General features: G+C 39.1%; 1 protein-coding gene across 12 annotated transcripts in view; it reads left to right on the plus strand.

Moving 5' to 3' along the window:
• Positions 1 to 25,325, plus strand: part of LOC132092172 (MAP/microtubule affinity-regulating kinase 3) — a 61,117-nt gene that overhangs the window by 16,315 nt on the left and 19,477 nt on the right. For all 12 annotated transcript variants that reach the window (XM_059498286.1, XM_059498291.1, XM_059498292.1 and 9 more), the window contains exons 4-8: positions 10,384 to 10,432; positions 20,588 to 20,653; positions 20,815 to 20,885; positions 23,629 to 23,685; positions 24,980 to 25,216. In XM_059498286.1, the coding sequence (XP_059354269.1) occupies positions 10,384 to 10,432; positions 20,588 to 20,653; positions 20,815 to 20,885; positions 23,629 to 23,685; positions 24,980 to 25,216 (480 nt within the window). The remainder of the gene's footprint in view (positions 1 to 10,383; positions 10,433 to 20,587; positions 20,654 to 20,814; positions 20,886 to 23,628; positions 23,686 to 24,979; positions 25,217 to 25,325) is intronic.

Below are 25,325 nucleotides of genomic sequence, written 5' to 3' on the forward strand. Positions count from 1 at the left end.
ATAATCTTCTCCTCCAAATCTCCTCCAAATCAGCTTTTAACAGTTGCAGCCGAGTCGAGACCAGAGCTTGAGGAAGGAGTCATGAATTGTCTGATTTGTGAACAAATCATTAAGAGAATTTTTTTAAAACTAAATGTTTCGTTGAATCTCTTTCTGTTTTACATGCTTACATGGTGCTCCTATTTAGTTTCTTTTAAGCTTGAAAGCCTCAGTCTCATTTAGTGCTCAGAAAAGAGCAACCAGTTCAATTCATAAATTCTTGTATTGTGTAAAAAAGCATCACAGTTTCCACAAAAATATTAAGCAACGCAACTGTTTTCAATATTGACAATAATAAGAAATGTGTGAGCAGCAAATCAGCATATTAAAATGATTTCAGAAGGATGTGACACTGAAGACCGGAGTAATGATGCTGAAAACTCGGCTTTGCATGACAGGAATAAATTACATTTTAAAATATATTAAAATACAAAAATGTTACAATATTAATGTTTTTACGGTGATTTTAATCAAACCAGTGCAGCTTTGGTGATCCTAAGAGACTTCTTTCTTTTTTTGTTTTGTTTTCTTTCTTTCTCTTTTTTTTTTATTATACAGACCCCAAATTTTGAACTTGCAGTGTACTGATAAACACTCTGAACACTTTATCAACCGCCAAGCAATGTCCTGGCAACCAGTGATGCGCAGGTTGATCCAAAATGAGCGGGTGCCTGTGGTCACCCGCGGTTACGAGTCATCCAAAAATATTTTTAATGATATTCGGGTCGCGGTCGGTCGGGTCGTTTGAAATAAAGATGCCAATTAAACCTTTGTAATTTATATAGTACTAGACACAATTTTGAAATACATAGGCCTTCACTTTATTGGCTGAATAACTGGCGCAATTATAGAGTGACCACCTGTCCCGCTTTACGGTGTACTGTACAGCAATTTTACCCTTTGTCCCGCCTCACGCAAATTGAGCATCTGTCCCGCTTTTTCGACCCTGCCTAATAAATACACGGATACGTCCATAGGCGTACTGTTAACTTATGTTAATTTTATGCAAAAGCAGTTTTTCTGTGGGACATGGTGGAGAATACGAGCTGAAGCGACATGGTGCATGTGAGTACCACAGAAAAAAAAGCACATCGCCAAGAAACATGCAAATCACTGCAATTTTTTCAATAAACCAAATGACCCACAGGCTGACAAAGTTTCGGCAGCAGAAGTGACGAGCATTTATCATGCCGTACATCACACACATTCATATCGCTCTACCGACTGCAGTAACAAGTTAGCCCCAATTAACCTAAGTTAGCCCCAGATTCTGAAATAGCTAAGAAAAAAGCTGTAGAAACTTTGGGTGATATTTTGGGTCAGGTGGTGTCTTAATCGGTGGGTTTAAAAAGAAATATAGGCAATATATTACAGAAAGCTTGAAATGTCCGCATCGTCAACTTCATCTTAGCAGTGACACAGAAAACACCAGTTTATTACTAAACAATTAAATGTCTCCTTGCTAATTTAGACATATTCATAATCATTACTGGTTCTTTGTGGCAAGCCTTATGTGTGCAGTAATAACGCTTATTATCCTGTAGGCTATAGCCTATTTAAGTAATTAAATGAATATAAAGGGGTGACGCATTTACTACTTTTAAAAAATGCGGGTCAGGAAGCGGGTCGGGTACAATATTTTCTTTTTCTTTCAATATTTTCTTTTTCTTTTTTTGCGGTCCGAGTTGCGGGCGGGTTAGTTGAAAACATCGGTCAGGTGCGGGTTGTTTATACTGTACATTGACCCGCGCATCACTGCTGGCAACCATTCAGAACAACCACCTCCTAAACACATTTTCTTAAGAAAAATATGCAAGGTAGTTATTGCCTCAATTTCTTGTATGGCCTTTTCTAAAAGATCCTTAAACAAGCACATAATGAAGCACTAATGACAACCTAGCAGGATCTCTTTTCATGAGTAATTTGAGAGTCTTTGATGTTCTCAGAAGTGAAGCAGTGTAAGGAACGGTAACTGCTGTTTGCATGCACCTTAAACGGGGAAATGAGCCGTGGAGGAAGTTAAAAAAGGGAAAGTGGGCTTTCGTCCAATTAGGCCAACCGAGAGATTCCTCTGAGCAAATCTCATAATGTTCTGTAATTATATTGTTCAGTAATTGTGATGAGGGTCTGCGTTCACTCACCCTTAAGTGTGTCCAACTTGTACAGTATGTCCTGCCCAAACGTGTTTTATATTACTTTTAACATATCCTCTTTCTACTGTTATAGTTCCCATAAGCTGTATGATTATCAGTTTTATATATATATATATATATATATATATATATATATATATTAAGGAGAAAAAGATTACATTAAATCTTTTAGGAAGTAAATATCACCTCAAGGATTCATTGAGCTGCCTCATACCCTTCATCTCTGGATTATTTCATCTAAATATGTCTGTGTCCCACTTTCACTTTATCCCCTAATTAATGTCCGAAAGTCGTCCAAATCAGGTGGACAATGTTTCACCTTTAGCTCCAGAAGGAACTGAATATGTGATCTGAGTGCCAGATGTTTACTAAAATAGGAAATATAGTTTGAGTCGCATGTTTGTGTGTTATATAGCACGTGTTTGTGCATTAAGTTTGACTTCCTGTTGTGGTTAGTGGTTTAGGCCCATTCTGTTTGACAGATCATCAATTTAAAGTTCTCAAAGAGAGATGCTTGCTCTTCTAAAGTAAACACAGTTGGGTTTTATGTTAAGTTTATTTGAAAGGGCATGTTTTGTTTCAAAAGAGCAAAAAAAAAAAAAAAAGGTAATGAAATGGACCTTATGTGTGTTTGTTCTTGTGTATGCTTGCATGAATTTTTGTGCCTTATTTGTCCTTTAAGAGATTTTAGCACTATACATACTTTTAAATCTCTACTTCTCTGTCATGTAGACAGTGTGTGGACACTATTGTTGGTAGTTTTGACCAATGTGAGTCATTACATGCCCTCAAAATGGGTTGCAGGTTTGTTCTGATTTCAGACAACAGGGGACAATGGGACAATGCGAATGCAAATAATGAAATGCAAATAACCATGTAATGCACTGTAGATTTTTTAATACTGAGTATTAAATATTGGATATTTATTCACCTATTACCCTATTTAGATTCAATTAGCCATCATCTAATGATCACTTAGTTAATCTTTAGAAACACTAATAATTTAATAACACCATTAAATGTAATCTTTAGAATAAAAAAATTCATACTGTATATTACTGTATATATGTTTTCAAAGAGTAAAAATTTCCCAACACAAATTGTGCTAACCACTATTTGTGAATATAATTGGCTGCTGAATGCTTGAAACTATTGCAATTTGAGACTTATTCAGTCAAATTATTTTGCATTATTGTTGTGTGTATGCAGTTCATAACTGAACATGTGAACCGCTGGTCTGTTTTACCGCAGCAGCTCATGTGCTACAGATGTGCAGTTGTAGAGGTAAGAACTGTGTGTGCTGTGTGGACGTCAGAACAAAGGACTGGGTGACTTCCTGTTTATGAGCTGTGCTGAGAAAGGAGGGGAGTGTGCAGTGATTGTTGAGGGACTGCAGAATGGTTTCCTGTTTCTCCACTGCCAGTTGCCTACTGGTATCCAGAGTGACCAGCTCGTGATTGGTGTTTGTACGTGGAGGGTGGGGCTATTTTACTAACCTCAGGAAATTAGCTGGCATTTTTACTTTTCCTTCACATCAACACAGGACCCTTTATGACTTTATAGTCATAAAAGAATGTAAAATAATAATAAAGAAAAATAAATCATTGAAGGATCCTGAAATAAATCGACAAAACTATAAGCACAACCATTTTCAACCTTAATAATAGAAATAAAAATGTTTCTTAAGCAGCAAATAAACATAGAATGATTTCTGAAGGATCATGTGACACTGAAGACTTTAGTAATGATGCTGAAAATTCAGCTTTGTATCACAGGAATAAATTACATTTTAAAATGTGTTCAAATAAAATCAGTCAAGTTAAGTTTTTTTTTTTTTTGTACTAGGGCAAAAATTACATTGCATTTAAATTTTTTAGAGTTCAAATCATGAACTGGAATATAAATTTCCCCTCTGCTGTGCTGTCTTTGATGTCACTGCTCAATATGGTTATTTGTGAGGAATTTGCACGTTCTTTTGGTGCCATCAGCCAATCAAACTTTGTCATGTCATTTTCTGCATCTCCAGAGTGATTAGTCAAATGGCATTTACGGTTCAGGTGATTAATTCAAGTACTTCAGTGGCTCTGATGCTAATTCCTTAGGAATGTTATTTTATAATTACTTGCGCTAATGTTTTAAATTGACAGGCCTACATTTAATGCTCTGTTTGGCTTTTAGTTAGTGAATAGGAAAGCACAGACAAAACCTCTTCCTGTCACTTCAAGAGCTCTGAGTAGACACGTAGCTGTTTTCTGTGGTTTCTCCAACTAGTCTATTTGTGCTCATCTTTGGCCCTCACTTAATTGTACTTTTCATTTTATTTAAAACTAAAATTGATCAGAGTATCGGTATGTTTGAAAAAATACTATTTAAAATATTTTAAAGTATTGTAATTCTACTACAGAATTTCATGTTTAATTCAGTGTGTTACTTGCTTATTTGTTAAATCTACTAGCATTTTGTGAAAATTGTTTCAACATAAATCCTACAACATTTTTTTTTTCTGTGTACCTCCAAGTGAAATGGAATATTCAAATTAGATTGTAAATAGTGGGCCAGACCTGAATAAGTTCAGTTCTTTGGTTATGGTTAAATTGATTTTGCTTACATCTGAGATTCCTTAGTGGCATCAACCAATAATCAAATACTCATTTTCCCTTAAAATACTACAAACCTCGTGTCTGATGAATTGACAACATGCAACTCCATCTTGGTGTGCTTTTCCCATGTGTAGAACTAAAGGCAAAGAAGTATCATCACTTTGTGAAACTCTGGTGAATTGGTGTGTTTTCCAATAGAACATTGATTGTGTTCCTTATTGAGTGTATTCCTTGTGAAACACAGGAAGTAGCTTCCACCTCAGCCCATGAGAAAAACAAATTTTTTTAGATGTGCACATAAAAGTGCATACTGCAATTGTTTTAATGCAGTAATGTTGAATGGGCACTGTAACCCACATGCATGTGAGCACTTAACATAAATTCTGCGCTAATTGCTTGTAGGTATATTAGAGACAAAATTGCATCCATTTACAAAAATGCATGCATGTGTTGTAGAGAGCTTTTCTCTGCAGTGCAGCTATACTCCTACACACAACATCGGGCACTTGATGCTGACGAGTATGGCATCTACACAGTGTGTTATTCAAAGCCAACCATTCAGTCCACCTAGAATTTGATCAAGTAGATGGGTTCATTGTCACCTGGATAGTTGGTCAATCAGATCACACCTCACTCTTCATGAGCTTTGTAAAAAAAAAAAAAAAACGATGCGCTTCAGAAAGGTGGTAAATAGTGTGTAGAAACAATAATGTACATTAAACCTTAAATCGCATAAACGCATTTCATTATACCAAAATCTTTTTAGCAGCATCATATGACCCCTTTAATTGATGTGTGCACACACGCACACACATACCACTCATCTCCCACAGAGATCTGAGATTGCACTGTGCAAAAAGTAACATTCAAAAGCTCATAAACAGTGCTTCCACACGACTTTTATTAGTCAATACTGAATTGCTGCACCATATTTCTCAGTAACAAGGGGGGTAAAATCGCTGTTTTTTTAAGTAACTAAACTCAGCTTCATTGTTTGTAGGGAGTGAAACAGACGCAGACAATTTACACACCTCTCTCTCTCTCTTTCTCTCTCTCTCAAAATGGCCATATTCCAGTAGTTTCCATCATTGGCTGTAGCTGTCGGTCATTTAACATTTCTATCGTAAAACGTATTGTTAAAAATTTGATTATTATTAAATGGTTTGCATCTTCATCTTACCTCGCTCTGTTAAACTGACGCTTCGAGCTGACGATTCTTGAAATACGTAAATCTGAATTCTTAATTGTCTTTTTACATTTATTTTTATTGTGAGACTTCAGTTTGAGCAAATTTTCATAGCATTATCCGTATATGGTGCTTTGCAGGAGCACTTTTTAGAATGTTTTAATATAGCCTAAATCATTATAACTTTTTATTCATCAGTTAACTTTAATTCTTATTCCTCATTGCATCCTTTTTTTCTCTTATGAGTGATGCGGATGGGTCAGTGATGAGTAATTGTTTTACACTCTCAGCAGTGTGCTGTGTTGACATCTAAACAGTAAGCTGTGGTGGTCCATCCACATCTCTGATACCACTAATGACTCCTCTTTCATGATTCACAGAAGATGTTAAACAGCTGATGTTCCACCTCAGAGCAGCTCTGCTCTAGACACCATGCCCATCTGTGTCTGGATGGCTTCCGCTCATTAGCGGAGACCTCGCTCTCTTTAATTAGCGTTCTTTAATTGGTGGCTGTGGGCTAAAACTACTGCTGTGCAGTCTTTTCTAGAACATGTGCTCCCAGCATCCATCTTTCTGCAATAAAAACAAGGAAAAACCCCAGACCATGATGTCGCCAAACTGTTTTGCCAGTTTAAACGCCATCATCCTGTTATCAGGCCCCGATTATCATGGGACCACATGGCACTGTTTTGTAGTTTTATATATCAGCGTGTTGTGTATGTTTTGGTAAGATCAGTGTTTCCTGCATAATTCTGCATATAAATATATAATACCGTTTATATATTATTAAAGCCTTATTTTAGTGTAGTTTTTTTATTTTAATGTCATTTTAATATTTATTTATTTCAATATTGTCATATGGACAACCAGTCTGCAATAATACAAATTTATGATTCACACAAAAGCGTTCACTGTATTTGACTGTTCATTCATTTCATTCAGTAAAGGGTTTATCAGACTGATTCAAACAGAAAATGATGAGTTTGTGAATCTTATTGTATGATTCTTTACTGTTCTAACAGATTCAGGCACTTCATTCAGTAAAGGATTTGATGGACTGATTCAAACAGAAATGAATGAGTTTTTAAGTCTTTTTGGCTGATTCATTACCACTCTGTTCATTTAGTGAAGGAGTCATCATACTGATTCAGATAGAAAACTCATGAGTTCTGGAGTCTTTTTTGATGATTTATTACCATTCTAACAAATAAGGCGAGGTAATTCAGTAAAGGAATAATTATACTGATTCAAAATAATAACTCGTGTCTGTGAGTCTTTTGGATAATTCATTACTGTTAATGAGTTAGGGAGTTCATTCAGGAATGGATTCGTTTGTGAGGCTTTTTGACCATTCTGATTAGGGCTGGGCGATATTGCCAAAAATATTATTGCGTTATATATTTTTTCCATATCATGCAATATTGATATTCATCACAATATTAAAAATGTGAAAATAAATGCTTTCCATATGTTTGTTTTAGACCTTGAGAATGAATGTAAAGATAATTTGTTTGCTCGCAATTAATCTCCACGGAGCTAATTTTCAGTCCCACGATTTATTTTCCCCTAAATTCTGTTTTCCATTTTATTTTAGTGTGGATTGTGTTAAATTACGATTCAATAAAAGTTGATCATAAAAATGGTGCCTAGTTAAATGAATTAATAATACTTTAACAGTTTAATCAGTCTTTTAAAATGTCATGAAATAAAAATGATTAATTTACAAAAACAATTTTAATTTACAATCAAATGAGATGCTGCACAACAGCAATGCATAACTGTATAAATTAATGAAAAATACCTTGGTTGTATGATCTTTTCTTACAATTATTATTATTATCCTTGTTGGTTAATTTGCTTACAAGAATGAAGACATTGTAATAGAAATATGTGTTATGTTGGCACTGTTTACTTTTTTCTCATCACATTTATTAAAATCTACCTATTTGATAACAAAAAAAGATTTATTTTGCTGTGGCACTGTAGATTCAATCCTAACTCTGTGGAAAATAAACTGCACAATGGCTTTATGAACAGATTGTGTTGGCACTTTTCATGCACAAAGTCACAAGCTGTGTTTACAGCTAATTTAGTCTTTTACACTCTCTGACCTGTTGAAATAAGTGAAAAGTGAAGTGACATTCAGCCAAGTATGGTGACCCATACTCAGAATTTGTGCTCTGCATTTAACCCATCCAAAGTGCACACACACAGAGCAGTGAGCACACACTCACACACTGTGAGCACACACCCGGAGCAGTGGGCAGCCATTTATGCTGCGGCGCCCGGGGAGCAGTTGGGGGTTCAGTGCCTTGCTCAAGGGCACCTCAGTCGTGGTATTGAAGGTGGAGAGAGAACTGTACATGCACTCTCCCCACCCACAATTCCTGCCGGCCCGGGACTCGAACTCACAACCTTTCGATTGGGAGTCCGACTCTCTAACCATTAGGCCACGACTTCCCATAAGAATGCCATCATTTGGATCTGCCCTACTCTGGGCATCTACTGTACTACTGTTCAATGGCCACAAGCATCCACTTTGATGTCAGCTCAGGTTATTCTGCATCTCCATAGTGCCTAACCGTGTCCACTTGTTCAGATATAAGAGAAAGCATGTGAATAGTGTTTGTACTAGTGCTTTAGTATAGATTGCTGGTTTAGAACATTGCTGGCTAACTAAGAGCCTAATTGGCCCTGCACTCAGAGGGTTGTATTGATTTTTGGTAGTTTCTTTTCATCCAAAGACTACTGACTATTGAACTCTTTTTGTACCTTTTGTACCTTTTACTGTTTCTCACGTTTTCAGTGTCTTTTGGAGTGCGACTGCAAGCGTCAGAGTGACGTACATACTAGACTCTTGAAAATAATAGGTTTGTGTTTGAAGGTGAAGAGTCTGGCTGAAATGCTGAAGTGTTTTTGAAAGGCTTGAGAGAGTTAAAGGAACACTCTACTATTTTTGAAAATAGGCTCATTTTCCAACTCCCCTAGAGTTCAACAGTTGAGTTTTACCATTTTCAAATCCATTCAGCCGGTCTCCGGGTCTGGCGATAGCACTTTTAGCTTAGCATATCATTGAATCTGATTAGACCGTTAGCATCTCGCTCAAAAATGAGCAAAGAGTTTCTTAGTTTCTAAGCATGTACTAAGACCGACGGAAAATTAAAAGCTGTGATTTTCTAGGCCAATATGGCTAGGAACTATTCTCTCATTCCAGCATAAAAATTAAGGGATTTTGCTGCCAAACCTTGGGTGAAGCACACGCCATGATTTCATGCAGCGCCTTAAAATTGTCCCCAGCAAATATTTTCAGGCGCTGTCAATATTGTTATAAGATTGGCTGAATGGATTCAAAAACTCAACTGTTTAACTCTAGGGGAGTTTGAAAATGAGCCTATTTTCGAAAAAAGTAGAGTGTTCCTTTAATGCATTGATATATGGACATAACATAAAGAGAAAATGATGTGACAGGAAATACAAGGCATTTTTAATTAAATTTTGGTCCACAAGCCTTGTAGCTGTATGGGAAATTGAACAGGAATTGTAAAAGTGAGCTTCTTTTTTTTTTCATGGACTCGGACAGCCAGTTTTCTATAATTTTCTAAATAATCCTGCATGTATTTTTGCTTGGTGGACAATAAAACTAATTTCCCATAAATGCATGTTAAAGGAGGAAACTTCCTTCCAAACTTAGAGTCCGTTCAAAAGTTTGGGTTTGGTAATATTTGTAAAAAGAAAATGTTTTAAAAAGAAGTTTATTATGCTTATGCAAAGCTTCATTGTAAAAACAGTAATATTATGAAATATTTTTACAATTACAAATATTTTTGTATTAATATATTTGAAAATACAAAATATTTCTATGATGGGGTGTTAATTAAGTATCATTAAAATACTAGTTTAGTTTTTGTTAATATTTTGAACTACAGTAGGTTAATTTTGTATTTTCCATTATAGCAGTTTTTTGTGTTTTTGACATTTTTATTACTTTTGTTGTTTCTACAGTAAGTATGTCTACAGGTTTTTTGTTTTTTTAATGTTTTTTTTTATTACTAGTTGAAATGAAATATGATTTTTATATTTTATTTCAGTCTTCAGTGTCAAATAATCCTTCAGTAATTCTTATATGCTGATTTGCTGCTCAAAAACATTTATTATTATCAGTGTTGAAAACAGTTCATGTTTTTGTGAAAAACTATTTAAAATGTTTGTTTGTTTTCAGGATTCTTTGGATAATTGAAATTTCAAAAGAACAGTAATAATTACTTTCAAGAAAAAAAAGAAAAAAAGACTGACCTCAAACTTTTGAAAAGTAGACTTTATAAACATTTCTTTATTTTATTTTTTATTTTTTTTTGTAAAAATCTAGCTCATCTTCTGGTTTTGCTTTTTCTGTCTTCTCTTTCAGCTCTTAAGGGAAGTAAGAATAATGAAGATTCTAAATCATCCAAATATTGGTAAGTTGTCCTTCAGTCTCTGTCTCTTTCTCTCTGTGTCTGTGGAGATGTTTGGGAATGTGGTGGACTGTAGTGGAGGCCTCTCTAATCCCCAGTGCAGGAACTCCCTCTGCTTTTCCCAGAGCCGCCACACCGCTCCTATTCAGACGGCCGAGCGGCTCCTCCCGGCAGCACAAAAGCACTCCTGTATGCCTCTGTGTGTTCCATTGTTGAGCATCCATCATCTGATGGCCTGAACATGCTGTCTGATGATGTCATCTCTGTGTGGCCCCTGACCCTCACTCACCCCACTACCTTAATAAGCCCTCAGCTGACCCCCATCCACCATTCCCGGACATGAGCAAGTGTTTGTGTTCATGAGAGACCCTTTTTTCTATTATAAAATATGTAGTTCTAGTTCTGGATGCTGATAGGTCAGTGATGAAACTATGAAATGGTTACAAGGGTTTTCAAACTTTGTAATGACAAATACTTTTAAATATGATGATGCCCTTATGAGGAACTCCCTTCTTAAAATATAAAGACAGCTGATGTTCAAATGTTTAAGGTCAGCAAGATTGCTTTAAGAATTGAATGCTTTTATTAAGCAAGGATGCATTAAAATGATCAAAATGACAGTAAAGCTTTTACATAGTTACAGAAAACGTACTCGGTTCTCTCTAGAAGAGCGAACGAGTACTGCGTCTTAGCTAAGACGCTACGGGAAAAGTCTCTTTTCACGAAATACTGAAGCAAAAAATTATCCTTAATTTTGTATTTTTGTAAAGCGCATTTGCAGCAGTACACAGCCATAGGCGAGACGGCTCGTTCGCTCATTGGCTTGTTCTGCGGCAACTGCACAGCCTATCGAGCGCGGGCTGATGCAACATCCCGCCGAAACGGGTGTGGCCCAACCTATAAAAGGAGCTCGAAAAGGCTGACTCACCTGATTTATTTCATCGCCGAAGCGAACCAGAGTGAATCGTGCGCACGGCAGAGAACGCAGTACTCGTTCGCTCTTCTAGAGAGAACCGAGGTTACGTTTAGTAACCGAGTACGTTCTCTTACGAGAGCTCTCTCGTACTGCGTCTTAGCTAAGACGCTACGGGAACCCAATGTAAAACGCCGTGCGCGCAGGGATCACACACCAATAAACCTGAAGCAACGCCCAGAATTTACAGTGCACAGTCACCTGAGGGACTCACAGAGAGTCCAGGACAGAAAAGGGAAAAAGCCCTCCGTCCCATATCTAGCAGCATCCGTAGATGCGGCAATATGACGTCACACAGCCGAGGCAAGGCCTGACCAATGTGGCAATGCGGGTCTTACGCAATACTGCCCATATAACAGTCGGCTCAGAATTCCCCTCAGGGCCCTGATTCGCCTATACCGACAGCAGCCTTGCTTGCAAGGCGGGAACCTCCAGGTTATAGAACCTGATAAATGTAGACGGCGAGGCCCAACCTGCCGCCATACATATATCCTGCAAGGAGATCCCAGTAGACCACGCCCACGACGAGGCGATGCCTCTTGTGGAGTGTGCTCTGACGCCCAACGGGCACTGAAGGCCCCTGGAAGCGTAAGCTAACGCTATGGCGTCAACTATCCATCTGGATAGAGTCTGTCTCGAAACAGCCATTCCCTTGGAACGCCCACCGAACGAGACAAATAGCTGCTCCGTCTGCCGAAAGGCAGCAGAGCGAGACAAATAAAGCTCTTAAAACCCTGACAGGGCAAAGAAGACTCGAGTCTCCATCCTCCCCTGACACCGGCAGGGCAGACAGGGCAATAACCTGAGCCCGAAATGGTGTGTTGAGGGATTTCGGCACATAACCGTGCCTAGGTTTGAGTATGACTCTTGAGTCATTGGGCCCAAACTCCAAGCACGACTGGCTCACCGAGAGCGCGTGCAAAAAGGGGGACCTTTCAAGGCCTCCAAAACCGCCGCGAGGTCCCACATAGGGACTGACGGAGGTCTGGGAGGATTCAGCCTCCTAGCTCCTCTGAGGAACCGGATGACTAAATCATTCCTTCCTATTGACTGACCGGACGCCGTTTCAGAAAACGCCGCGAAGGCAGCCACATAAACTTTGAGCGTGGATGGGGCTCTGCCCTTATCCAACAGCTCCTGAAGGAAGGAGAGGACCTCCGTCACCTCACAACTAAGGGGTGAATAACTTCGAGCTGTGCACCAGCTGGAGAACACCGACCACTTCGAGGCATACAGACGTCGTGTCGACGGAGCTCTAGCCTGAGTGATGGTATTTAGCACTCCCACTGCGAGATCAGCGGGTAACCATTGAGTGCCCATACATAGAGGGACCACAACGCCGGTTGAGGGTGCCAAATCGAGCCCCTGGCCTGCGAGAGGAGGTCTCTCCTCAACGGTACCGGCCACGGGGCGACATCTGCTAACTGCATCAAATCTGGGAACCATGGTTGGTTCTTCCAAAGAGGTGCTACAAGCAGTATTGAACATCTCATTTCTCTCACCCGTTCTATCACCTGCGGAAGGAGGGAGACGGGAGGGAACGCATAAAGCGGGCAGCACGGCCATCTCCGTGACAGCGCGCTTTCGTTCTTGGAAAAGAACGCTGGGCAGTGAGCGTTTTCGTGGGACGCAAAGAGGTCCACCTCCGCCATGCCAAATCTCTCCCACAACAGCCGGACTGTTTGCGGGTGTAGAGACCATTCGCCCGTAGGAACATTGCCTCTGGACAGCCTGTCTGGACCCAGATTCTGCAGTCCAGGCACATGCACTGCTCTCAGCGAGCGCACGTTGCGCTGAGCCCAAATCAGGAGGCGTTCCGTCAGCCTGCACAGGTTTCGGGACCCGAGACCGACCTGGCGATTTATGTAGGACACCACGGACATGTTGTCCGAACGGACTATGACGTGGTGATCCTTGATATGGGGACAAAAGCGCGTCAGCGCGTTCTCCACTGCCAGCATTTCCAGGCAGTTGATATGATGGAGCTTTTCCCGTTCTGACCATAGGCCAAAGGACGGTCTGCCTTCGAGCAGCGCTCCCCATCCCGAAGTGGAGGCGTCCGTCGACACCATTTTCACACTCGGGGAAGTCCCCAGGCTTACACCTGATCGGTACCAGCCGTTCGCTGTCCAAGGTGCTAGAGCCGCAACACAGCTCTGATCGACCTTGAAATGCAGCCGGCCAGACGCCCACGCTCTGCACGGCACCCGAGCCTTCAGCCCGAACTGCAGGGGGCGCATGCGGAGCAGGCCCAGCCGCAGAACCGGATATGCTGAGGCCATGAAACCCAGCATCTTTTGACAGTGTTTGAGCGACACAGTCGCGCCACAGCGGAAAGAACTCGCTGCACGCTGAATGCCCATCGCGCGTTGTGGTGACAGCCGCGCCGTCATGGAACACGAGTTCAGAACTATACCCAGAAACAGGATCGTCTGACTGGGGTTCAGCGAACTCTTCACCCAATTGACACTGAGGCCGAGCTTCTCGAGGTGATCGAGTAAAACGGCTCTGTGGTCCATGAGCTCCGCTCATGATCGGGCCAGAACCAGCCAGTCGTCCAAATAATTCAGCACTCGTATGCCTCTGAGTCTAAGAGGAGCGAGCGCTGCATCCATGCACCTCGTAAACGTACGAGGAGCTACGGACAAGCCGAATGGCAGGACTGCAAACTGGTATGCCTGGCCCTCGAAGGCGAATCTCAAATATCGCCTGTGGTTTGACGCTATCTGTATTTGAAAATACGCGTCCTTCAGATCTATTGACATGAACCAGTCCCCTCTGCGAATCTGCGCGAGGAGCTTCCTGGTCGTGAGCAATTTGAAACTGCGTTTCATCAATGCCTGTTCAGCTGTCTTAGATCCAGTATGGGCCGGAGACCCCCGTCTCTCTTGGGCACCAGAAAGTATCTGCTGTACAGCCCCCCCTCGCTTTGAGACACAGGCTCTACAGCCCCTTTGCTCAACAGTTTTGATATTTCGGCCCGAAGTATGTGTGCTACTTCTGTTTTGACCGTAGTTTCGACGCGCGCTGAAAAGCACGGTGGGCGTCGAGAAAACTGTAGCGAGTAGCCTCTCTTTATAATGCCTAGCACCCAATCCGAAACCCCTGGAAGCACTGACCATGCATCTGCATGAATGGCTAAGGGCTGGATGCGAAACGCGCTCTGTTGACTGGGCAACGGCGGCGCTCGAGTGTGCTGCGCATCTGAGGCGGGGAGCGCGCTGATCACAGCGGGCAGATCGCTCTTCCTCGACCCCGTTCCGGCGCTTAACCGACTGGAGGGAGGCTGAGCAGGTCCCGTGGGACTCGATATATCTGCGAGTAACCGTGGGCTGCATGTGTGCACTTTTACCACTTTCAACTCGCTGTCTGCCTGTGCAGAATGTACGTGCACGGGCCTTGTTTTTACAGAAGCCCCGCGCCGTATGTGACATAGTGTATGTGGGCACTGGGAAGTGGGCACGTTTACTATGCGGCGCGCTCGACCGATCTGTGTCGATCTTATGTGCGCTAGCCCTGTGTGCAGGGCTGTGCTTACATGTGGAGATGGGCACTGGGTAGTGGGCATTGTCACTGCATTTATAGCACCATCGGCCGTGGCCGGACGAGCATGCACGGGTTTCGTTTTTACAGAAACCACATGACGCGTGTGACATAGTAATTGTGGGCACTGAGGGGTGGGCACGTTTACTATGCAGTGTGCGCGACCGACTTGAGTCGATATTATGGGCGCAGGCCCTGTGTGCAGGGCTGTGCTTACATGTGGAGATGGGCACTGAGGAGTGGGCATCGTCACTACATTTATAGCACCATCGGCCGTGGCCGGACGAATGTGCACGGGTTTCGTTTTTACAGAAACCACATGACGCGTGTGACATAGTGATTGTGGGCACTGAGGAGTGGGCACGTCTACTATGTAGTGCGCGTGATCGACTTGAGTCGCTTTTATAGGCGCGAGCCCTGTGTGAAGGGCTGTGCTTATATGCGGAGATGGGCACTGAGCAGTGGGCATCGTCACTACATTTATAGCACCATCGGCCGTGGCCGGGACACCAGAAATTACACCTTTTTCGGGAAATATCTGGGTAGCCGTGATAACGGTTTTCGTGTGCAGGCAAGCGGGCAGCCGTACAGGCTTGCGCATTGCAAACAACGCTGAAACAGTCACAATCTCTGGAAACTGAAACAGCGGCGCGCTTAGGTGAGAGCCCGGCCGCAGCGGAACTCGTACACCGGCGCTTCGATGAAGCAGCCATCGTGTGTAGTGCCGACGCAGCGTCATGCAGCATGCGTAGATGGCTTTCCCAGGATGGCTTCGGGGCTCCCGGCCTCACCGTAATCCTCTGCCGCGGTCCCCGCGGCGCGGGGCGACGGCCAGTAGAGCGAGAACGGGGGTCTCGAGCTGCGTTGTTGAAGCTGTTGTGATAACGGCTTTTGTGTGCAGGCAAGCGGGCAACTGTGCAGGCTTGCGCATTGCAGAAAACGCTGAGACAGTCACAATTCCTGGAACTGAAACAGCGGCGCGCTTGGGTGAGAGCTCGGCCGCAGCGGAACTCGTACACCTGCGCTTCGATGAAGCAGCCATCGTTAGTAGTGCCGACGCAGCGTCACACAGGAGGCTTTAGATGGCAACACCGCTTTTGCCGCCGTCCAGCAGAGGGTGCTTCAGGTTTATTGGTGTGTGATCCCTGCGCGCACGGCGTTTTACATTGGGTTCCCGTAGCGTCTTAGCTAAGACGCAGTATGAGAGAGCTCTCGTAAGAGAACGTACTCGGTTACTAAACGTAACCTCGGTTCTCTCTAGAAGAGCGAACAAGTACTGCGTTCTCTGCCGTGCGCACGATTCACTCTGGTTCGCTTCGGCGATGAAATAAATCAGGTGAGTCAGCCTTTTTGAGCTCCTTTTATAGGTTGGGCCACACCCGTTTCGGCGGGAAGTGGCAAGAAGGGCGCGAAGCGCCCTTATTGGTCTGATGTTGCATCAGCCCGCGCTCGATAGGCTGTGCAGTTGCCGCAGAACAAGCCAATGAGCGAACGAGCCGTCTCGCCTATGGCTGTGTACTGCTGCAAATGCGCTTTACAAAAATACAAAATTAAGGATAATTTTTTGCTTCAGTATTTCGTGAAAAGAGACTTTTCCCGTAGCGTCTTAGCTAAGACGCAGTACGAGAGAGCTCTCGTAAGAGAAACAATTATTCAAAATAAACGTGGTGTCCACAAAACATAAGCAGCACAACTGGTCTCCAACATATTTAATAAATGCTTCTTGTCCAGCAAATCAGCATATTTAGGATGTTTTTGCGCATAAAAAAATAGCTTAATTATATAATGTTTATTGAAAACATATATCTTTACAATGTAGTCACTGTTTCTGCAAGGCTTCAAGCATTCATAATGCCAGAATGCCTAGATAGATGACTTTAAAGTGTTAGGGTTTATTGAATTTGGTCTGTGACCTTTAAATTGTCTGTCGGTCAGATGTCTTTGCAATTTAATTAAATATATTTTTTGCTCCCAAAAAAAATGCAATGAGGACTTCTGAGAACACTTATGAATAAAAACTTAAACAATACAGTACAAATGATTTCTTTCAGTCATTTCACTGAAACGCAGCGTCCAAATGAACCGAATTGCTCAAATGAATCAGACTTCACAACACTACAGTTTGTTTTCAGTTTGTCTGTACTGTGTAAGTTTGTGTTGTGTTATACATGTCTGTTCCAACAACACTTTATGCATGTTTCACATATGGATGACTGAACCAGTGGAAGTGTTTAATGCATACGTCATGAAGATAACGTGTTAACAGTGAGTAGGAGGAACAGTAATTGCTAACTACGGCCCACACACTTCCTAACCTTTCTCTTTCATTCAGAATTTAGCTCCGTCAGCCTCCTCACTTAACCTCTTAAAGCAAGCCTTTCTCCTCGCTCGCCCCTCATTCGATTGTCTTTCATCTGCACTCATCATTTCACAGAATGTAGAGCGTCTTTCCAGGAAACAGAAATCCAGTGTGTTGTCATGACAACGCTTCCTTCCAATTCTACAATGTTATGCCCTCTGCAATTATCTGTGTAAAACACACGCTATCGTCTACTCCTTAAGTGTCCAGTGTCTGGTCACATGCTGTTACTGCCCTAAAGATGACCTACTTTTTGTCCTTTTTTTCGCAAATGAGGGAAAAATCTGGAGTGGATTTCTAGAGGAGGATGTGGGTGGGGGTGATGTGGGTAGGGATGTGTCAAACTCTGAGCCTGGCACATTCAGGGCAGCGCTAAAAGAAAGTTTTAGCATTATGTACTCGCCCTCATGTTGTTTCAAACCTGTATGCTGTTATTTTTGGTTTGTTGAAAGATTTCTGTAGAAATAATTGAAAAACCATTATGGAGCTCTTGTAATGTATCAAGCATGTCTGAGAAGCTCAAAACAAACAAACAAACAAACAAAGCTCCCACTTTTTCCACTATATTCCAAGGCTTTTTAATGTGAGAAAGCCTGAAATTAAAAGCCTTTATTTTCAAGTATTCTTAAAGCCTTAAAGTATTTAAGCTATAAACCAATACCAAGCTGCTACAAGGTAAATCACAATAATACAAACTGATATGATGCAAAAAAGTATTTAAAAATCAGACAAAAATAACTATAGTCCCATGATGCTTTGTGAATAACATATTCAAGGAGAAATCTAAAACATTATATATAATGTAATATGATAAAGTATAATATTGAATATTTATATATATATATATATATATATATATATATATATATATATATATATATATATATATCTGTGTCTGTGTCTGTGTCTGTGTGTGTGTGTGTGTGTGTGTGTGTGTGTGTGTGTGTGTGTGACCCTGGAGCACAAAACCAGTCTTAAGTCGCTGGGGTATATTTGTAGCAATAGTCAAAAAAACATTGTATGGGTCAAAATTATTGATTTTTCTTTTATGCCAAAAATCAGTTGGATATTAAGATCATGTTTCATGAAGATATTTTGTAAATTGCCTACTGTAAATGTATTGCTAAGAACTCCACTTGGACAACTTCAAAGGCAATTTTCTAAATGTTTACTTTTTTTTTTTTACACCCTGATAGTCCAGATTTTCAAAAAGTTACATCTCTGCCAAAAATTGTCCGATCGTAACTAGGGTTGTGACAGTGAGGACATTTTTATAATATATAACCAAATAAATAAGAAACGTAGAATGTTTATTAGCAAAACGAATAAGTAAGCTTGGAGGCACGGCATACACCTTGATGTAGAATAAAATAAATAAATGACACAAAGTTTAAATAAAGTAAAAATCAGCAAACAATGTGGAACCAATTAAATAAGAAACAAATGTTTTAAAAAAACTTCCAAAATCCATATATATATATATATATATATATATATATATATATATATACACATACATACATCTTAAATATTTATCTAGTTGAAATAATGCAGACTGCTGCCTCCACCAAAGTAAATCACTAAAAATGTGATTCTTACTTTGTTCCACTCTATTAAAAACGGTGAGTTGTGTATTAATAACAACTTAAATATCAGTCTGTTTCTCAAACAAAGTGATCATAGGACTTTAGAAGATATAGCTTGACAGATGTGATCAGAGATAATCATTATAATCTGTCATTAACTTGCAAGAGTTGTATAATAATTATTCAGAAAATTTAACTTGGAACAACATGTGAGTGAGTAAATAATGACACAATTTAGATTTTTAATGATGGCAGAAGCATATTAGCCTGAAAGATGAAGTTTTGTTAAGAGATCACAAAAGCTTTAAGTGTGTGTTTGTGAGCCTCTGAACTCAAACATCGCTGTCACAGAAGAAGAGCACTGCCTTCACTGGCATTTACAGCATTACTAAATTTAGCGTGCATGTTGGGAGTACATGTTTGATGTTGTGTTGTTGGGTAGTGTTACTTAAACCTGGCCCATCACTCACGTCTCAAACAGCATTCACATACATTCATGTTTTCCTGGAGCCACGGCGCATGTCTGTCCAGTTACAGGTCAACAGGGAAGAGCTCTTCAGGCACAATCTGAACTGAATTACATTTTAGCTCATTTAGATACTTTGAGTACAGCTGTAGAAACAGTCATCAAGATGCTGAATCAAAGGGTTTTAGGAAATACTTGACTTTACTTATGAAGAAATGTCCAGGTTGTATCATCACATTCCAAAATCAAAAGAATAAAGCTAACATCATTTAGTGAATTCATTAGGAATTATGAACTAACAATGTACAATAGTTTAACTGCATTTATTAATCTGGGTCAATGTTAATTTCTACTTTTTAGCATTGCAAACTGTATAAATAACAACACGAATTTAAATAACAACATGAATTTAACAGTGAACACTATTTTCACACTATATTTATACTATATTTTACATTATTATACTATATTTTACACCATATTTAAAATGAACACAACCATTAAAAAGTTTACACTGATCAAAAGTGTAATTAAAGACATTTTTAACATGTAATTCCCTCTTTAAAATAAATGCAGATCTTTTGAAATTTCTATTCGTCATTGTTTCCATCAAAATATTTAAAGGCACAACGGTTTCATATTGATAATAATAAAAATGTGACAATGAAGACTAGAATAAGGGCTGCTGAAAATTCAGCTCTACCATCACCGGAATAAAATAAAATAAAATAAATAGTAAAATATAATGAAAAGGGAAACCAGATGCTTTAAATTGTTTCACAAGTTTACTCTTTACAGTATTTTTGATCAAATAAAAGGTTTTTTTAATAATATATATTTATATACATAATTTTTTATATGACAAAAATGCAAAAAAAAAATGTATTATTAGATCAGAATGCCTGTTGCATAATGTTAAAGAAATGTGACTGTATTGAAAAGTGTAACTAGAATAAAAAAATAAATTATATTGTTTTTTTGTTTTTTTTATTCTAACATTATTTTATTGTAACATTGTTACATTATAATTATCAAAAAAAAAAATACGACAGTGAGATATTTAGTCAATAAGACTTGACGCCATTAACCACAAACTTATAATAACACGATAACAGACAACTGTCATATGGGCCTGCAATACAAGCAAAAATGCATTTGTCTGAATAATTAAAAAAAAGCTAAATAATGATCACTGATTTTCATGTGTGACTTTCTCGGTCTCTTTCTACAGTAAAGCTGTTTGAGGTCATAGAAACAGAGAAGACACTTTATCTGGTGATGGAGTACGCCAGTGGTGGTGAGTTTGATAATGCTTATATGACACTGACTGGTTATAAGCTCCATATTATGTTATGCAATCTTGTGCAACCAGCCCTGAAATTCTGCATAATGAAGCATATGAAACTGAGAACGCATGAGCGCTATATAATTGGCCATGTGCATCTCCTCTCTCCACAGGGGAGGTGTTTGACTACCTCGTAGCACATGGGCGAATGAAGGAGAAGGAGGCCAGAGCTAAATTTAGACAGGTACAGTACTGCAGTGTACTCTATACAGCTCTGTCCCACCCTGCACATTAATGCATCTCCTGGTTGCCATGGAAACACCAAGCTCTGAACTGCAATTGGGTGACGCTTGTGTGAGTGGTGGCTAATGGATCCTGTGGCAGCTGCGTGAAGGGTTTCCCAGTGGGCCGAATGTGGCCCATATACATGACTTTTGGTTTGGGGTCATAAACTAAATACAGTTTGAACAGTTTAAGAATGTTTTTGGAAAACCACAAGTCCTCGTCAAAGTTAATTTGCTGACATCGCAGCAGCCGTGCGTTGTAATAATAGAATAATGCCATTTTTACAATACGTTTACTGTGCGTATTATGCAATTTCCTCTATGCATAGAATACAAGGACACTAAATTTCTGCAAAGTGCTCAGTATTCAGAAGATCAAAGCTATTAGACAACAATGCATTGCACTTCTAGAGTGACCAAACTAATGTAACTATATTAATGTCTAAATTAATCTCTTTCTCGATTTTTTGATCAGACTTCCAAAAGTTAAACCATTTTTACACAAGATTCACTTAAATAGAATTTTATTTTATTCAAATAAATATCCATTTTTTTTATCATAATATCAATAACCTACATTTATTCTAAATTTAAGGTAAACACTCGATATAATGTGACGATAATATAGCAAACAACTGCTTTAAACATTTATTATTGCATATTATCTACTGTTTCACATACTTTTCATACTTTTGTTGCAGTAAGCGGTTTGTTCGTATCCCATTGTTATTTAAGTGTCACTGAGATACTATTATAATTTTTGTTTTTGTTTGTAAGTTTTTGTTCTTATTATTATTATTATTATTATTGGTATTATTTATCTTTTGATTAAGTTTTATATAGTTTTAATTGAGTTTTAGTTTATTTAGTTATTTTGGAACTAAACGAAAATGAGACATTTTGCTATTTGCCTTGGCGAATAGCAGAAACAAAATATTTTTTTATTTAATTTTAATTTTATTTCAAGTAATGAAATATCGATTTTTTTTCATGGTTGTAGTTTTAGCTAATGATAAAAATAGTAATTTTGTGTCAACAAAAATCTTCAAAATCGATAAATAAAATAATTTTAAAAAATGTAATGGCACTGTTGACATGTTTTTAAATAATATTATGAATATTAAATAATATTAAGAGTAAGTATATATTCAATTATTTTATTATCGTAGATTATTTACAAACAAGTTATTTTGTTCTACATAAAGGTGAGCAGCCCGATGCTTCTTCATTAATCTTAATAATCCCTCTATTATCATAAACTACTTGTAATAAATGAATCATGGGTGACAAATACATGCAGTGATGGCAACAATAAGCTTTTACTGTTGCTTGATGCTGCATTTAGGCCAAATTGTGCCATCAACAAAAAACCTCCAGGTGTTGAGTGCAGTGAGAGAGCTCTAATGAGACAGCCCCCCCACTGACAGAATCATTTGCTCCTTTTAATTTCCCGAAGATCCCTTTCAACCTCCCTGCTTCCCACTGTGACCCATCGGTCTAATGGACAAGTACGGTGGGTTTGCCCACAGCTGATGCAGACATCTGTAGTCATAGCGATGGGGTCTCCCTCCCATCCTCCTCTCCTCTGCTGAGGAGACAGCTTATCTGGGTCAGGCATGAAGCACTGCTGAGATTTCTGAGCAGAGCAGTAAAAACCACCAGATTCTTCCACCAGCCGGAGAAAGAAATGGAAATCTGTCTCCGTTTCTGATGTCTGGGACATGAAGAGTACTGCATAAACAGTATCAGGAATCTTGTGCATTTGAGAACTAGATAAGGAAATCCACAATGTTTTATTGAAGTAATGCTTTGGGAAATCTTTCATTTGTGCGTGTTGGTTTATTGAATGTTTTAGCTAATATAATGGGCTCCGCTGCAGATTTCCCTTCAGAATCTACATTGGGAAGCGAATCTTGTTCAATTTCGAATGTCATTATAGAAATACTGTAATTGTGGTCGTATTTGTCACCTATGATAACTTTTACTGCCCGCAGTGTTTAATGTGATAATAAAGATAATGTGAGGAGCTGGTCCTCTCTTTGTAGCAGCCAAACTTACACAAACGTTCAAGAGTTTGGAGAAGTCTGTCATTATCACAGGAAGATCCAGTTATGATGTTTTTATGAAAAATATACGAGGTCAAAAAAGGAAACTTATATGTGGAGAAATTGTTCACAATACCATCTATAACATGCATTTAGAAAAAAGATGGGGTGAAATAAACTTTTTGTGAAATAATTCTCGAGGCTGCATTTATTTGACCAAAAAACAGTAATATTGTATCTTTTTTCGTGAATTTTAAAATTGAGTTTTTTGCCTGTGATGCAATGCTGAATTTTTCAGCATCATTACTCCAGTCTTCAGTGTCACGTGCTCCTTCAAAAAATAAAATATAATATGTTACTTTTTAAATGATACTCTATTTAAAAAGAAATAAGGTCCCTCAGTCTCACACCCAGATTCTGATGCTTTCGAGCTCCAAGCGTCGGCTGTGCTTCAGCACGCCTCTCTCTCCCCCCTCATTCATCATCCCAGAACATGTGTCAGAACCACAGCACACATGTTCACCCGTCAAATCAATGGCATTCTGGGAAAAAGCGATGATGCCAGATAATGTGGCATATTGGCTGTTACACCACACCAGTCAGTTCTGTCTCTCTCTCTCCACGCTCTAAAACACCTTTGTCTCCTTTTCTTCTTCAGATTGTATCAGCGGTTCAGTATTGCCATCAAAAACACATTGTCCACAGAGATCTCAAGGTAAGATCATCTTTCTGTCCCAAAAAACAAAAAGTATCCTCCAAATACTGCTATTCTCTCAAAAGCCCTGCATTTAGATGCGTCTTTTGTACCAAAATTATGCTTAAACCATTTCTTTGGTACGGACCGTTTGATTAAATCAATTAGTGGTCATGTCTCTGAGCAGGATAGAGCCCCTGAAGATCCTGCTTCCTCTCTCCAGTCTCTCTTGCGTCTGCTTTTCCCCGCCAAGTCTCCATGCTCCATTACACACTTTGTTTCCAGACTGATGTTCTGTAAATGATGCATGAGGCCAGTGTCAGAGTGAAGCTGTCTAAAAAGCTGTCAGGTGGAACTATGGGTCTTTTTTGTTGTGTTATGTGCTGTCGCTTTCACTCTTTTTTGCTGTCTGTGTCTGGTTAAATGTATGTTAGTAAGGAGTTACTCTAAGGAGTATCTTAGAGAAATGACATTTACAATATGCATACAGTGAGGTCCAAAATATGGGATTCATAATTGAATGTTAACCTACAAATAATCACTGGATTGTGGATTTTTTTTTTTTTTTTTATAACTAAGAAACGTTAAGATAAATTTAGATTTATTGATCTCTGATCATTATTTGTTCTTGGGTAAAAAAAGAAAGAAAAAAAAAGCAGATTCTCACAAAAGTCTTTGTCTCATTTCATGGCAAAAAAGAAATAAAACACAGATTTATTTTCATGGTCCTTTATTCTTTTAAAATTTGTATCATTCAAATTATTAATTCTTTTTAGTGTTTTATTTTTATATTCACATCACTGATTATTAGTAACATTTTATTTATTAGTATTTTTATTTAATTATTTAATTATTAATCAGTATATCTTAGTATACTATATATATTTTAATTTGTATAAATTGAAGACTATACAAAAAAGGTATAAATACACTAATTTAATAATGTAATTATTATTAAAATAATATTCAATTAAATTATTAAATTAAATATTATTTATTATAGTTTCATTATTATTATAACTGTTTTATTGTGCTAAGATTATATAATTAAATTCATATTTATTTAAAAATATGTAATAAATACAATTCTTATATTTATATTGATATTCATAAAATTAAATCCATTTCAAATTAGTTGAATTATAAATGACTATTTCTTCATTTTGGTTTTGCTGTGAAGTATTGCAAAGACAAGTCCTTCACAGTTTTCATGTGATGAGAGTATAATTTCGCTTTGCATTTCATTAATCATCAACAAACTCATTCTTCATGAAAAAGGACTTTTTGTCTCACCTTCTTTTGTTCTGTCATGCAGGCAGAAAACCTACTGCTGGATGCAGATATGAACATTAAGATCGCAGACTTCGGTTTCAGTAATGAATTCACTATTGGGAACAAACTAGACACATTTTGCGGCAGCCCTCCGTATGCGGCCCCTGAGCTTTTCCAGGGCAAAAAGTATGACGGGCCGGAGGTGGATGTGTGGAGTCTGGGGGTCATCCTCTACACACTGGTCAGTGGATCACTGCCCTTTGATGGACAGAATCTAAAGGTTAGTGTGCTCAACCCTGAAGGTCACATTTGCCCTCCTAAACCTTCACAAAGATTCATACAACTGAGAAGCCTGTGGATTTGTGTAGTGACTCATGAAAGATGCTGCA

This window comes from Carassius carassius, chromosome 18, assembly GCF_963082965.1.
Source record: "Carassius carassius chromosome 18, fCarCar2.1, whole genome shotgun sequence".
Lineage (NCBI taxonomy): Eukaryota > Metazoa > Chordata > Actinopteri > Cypriniformes > Cyprinidae > Carassius > Carassius carassius.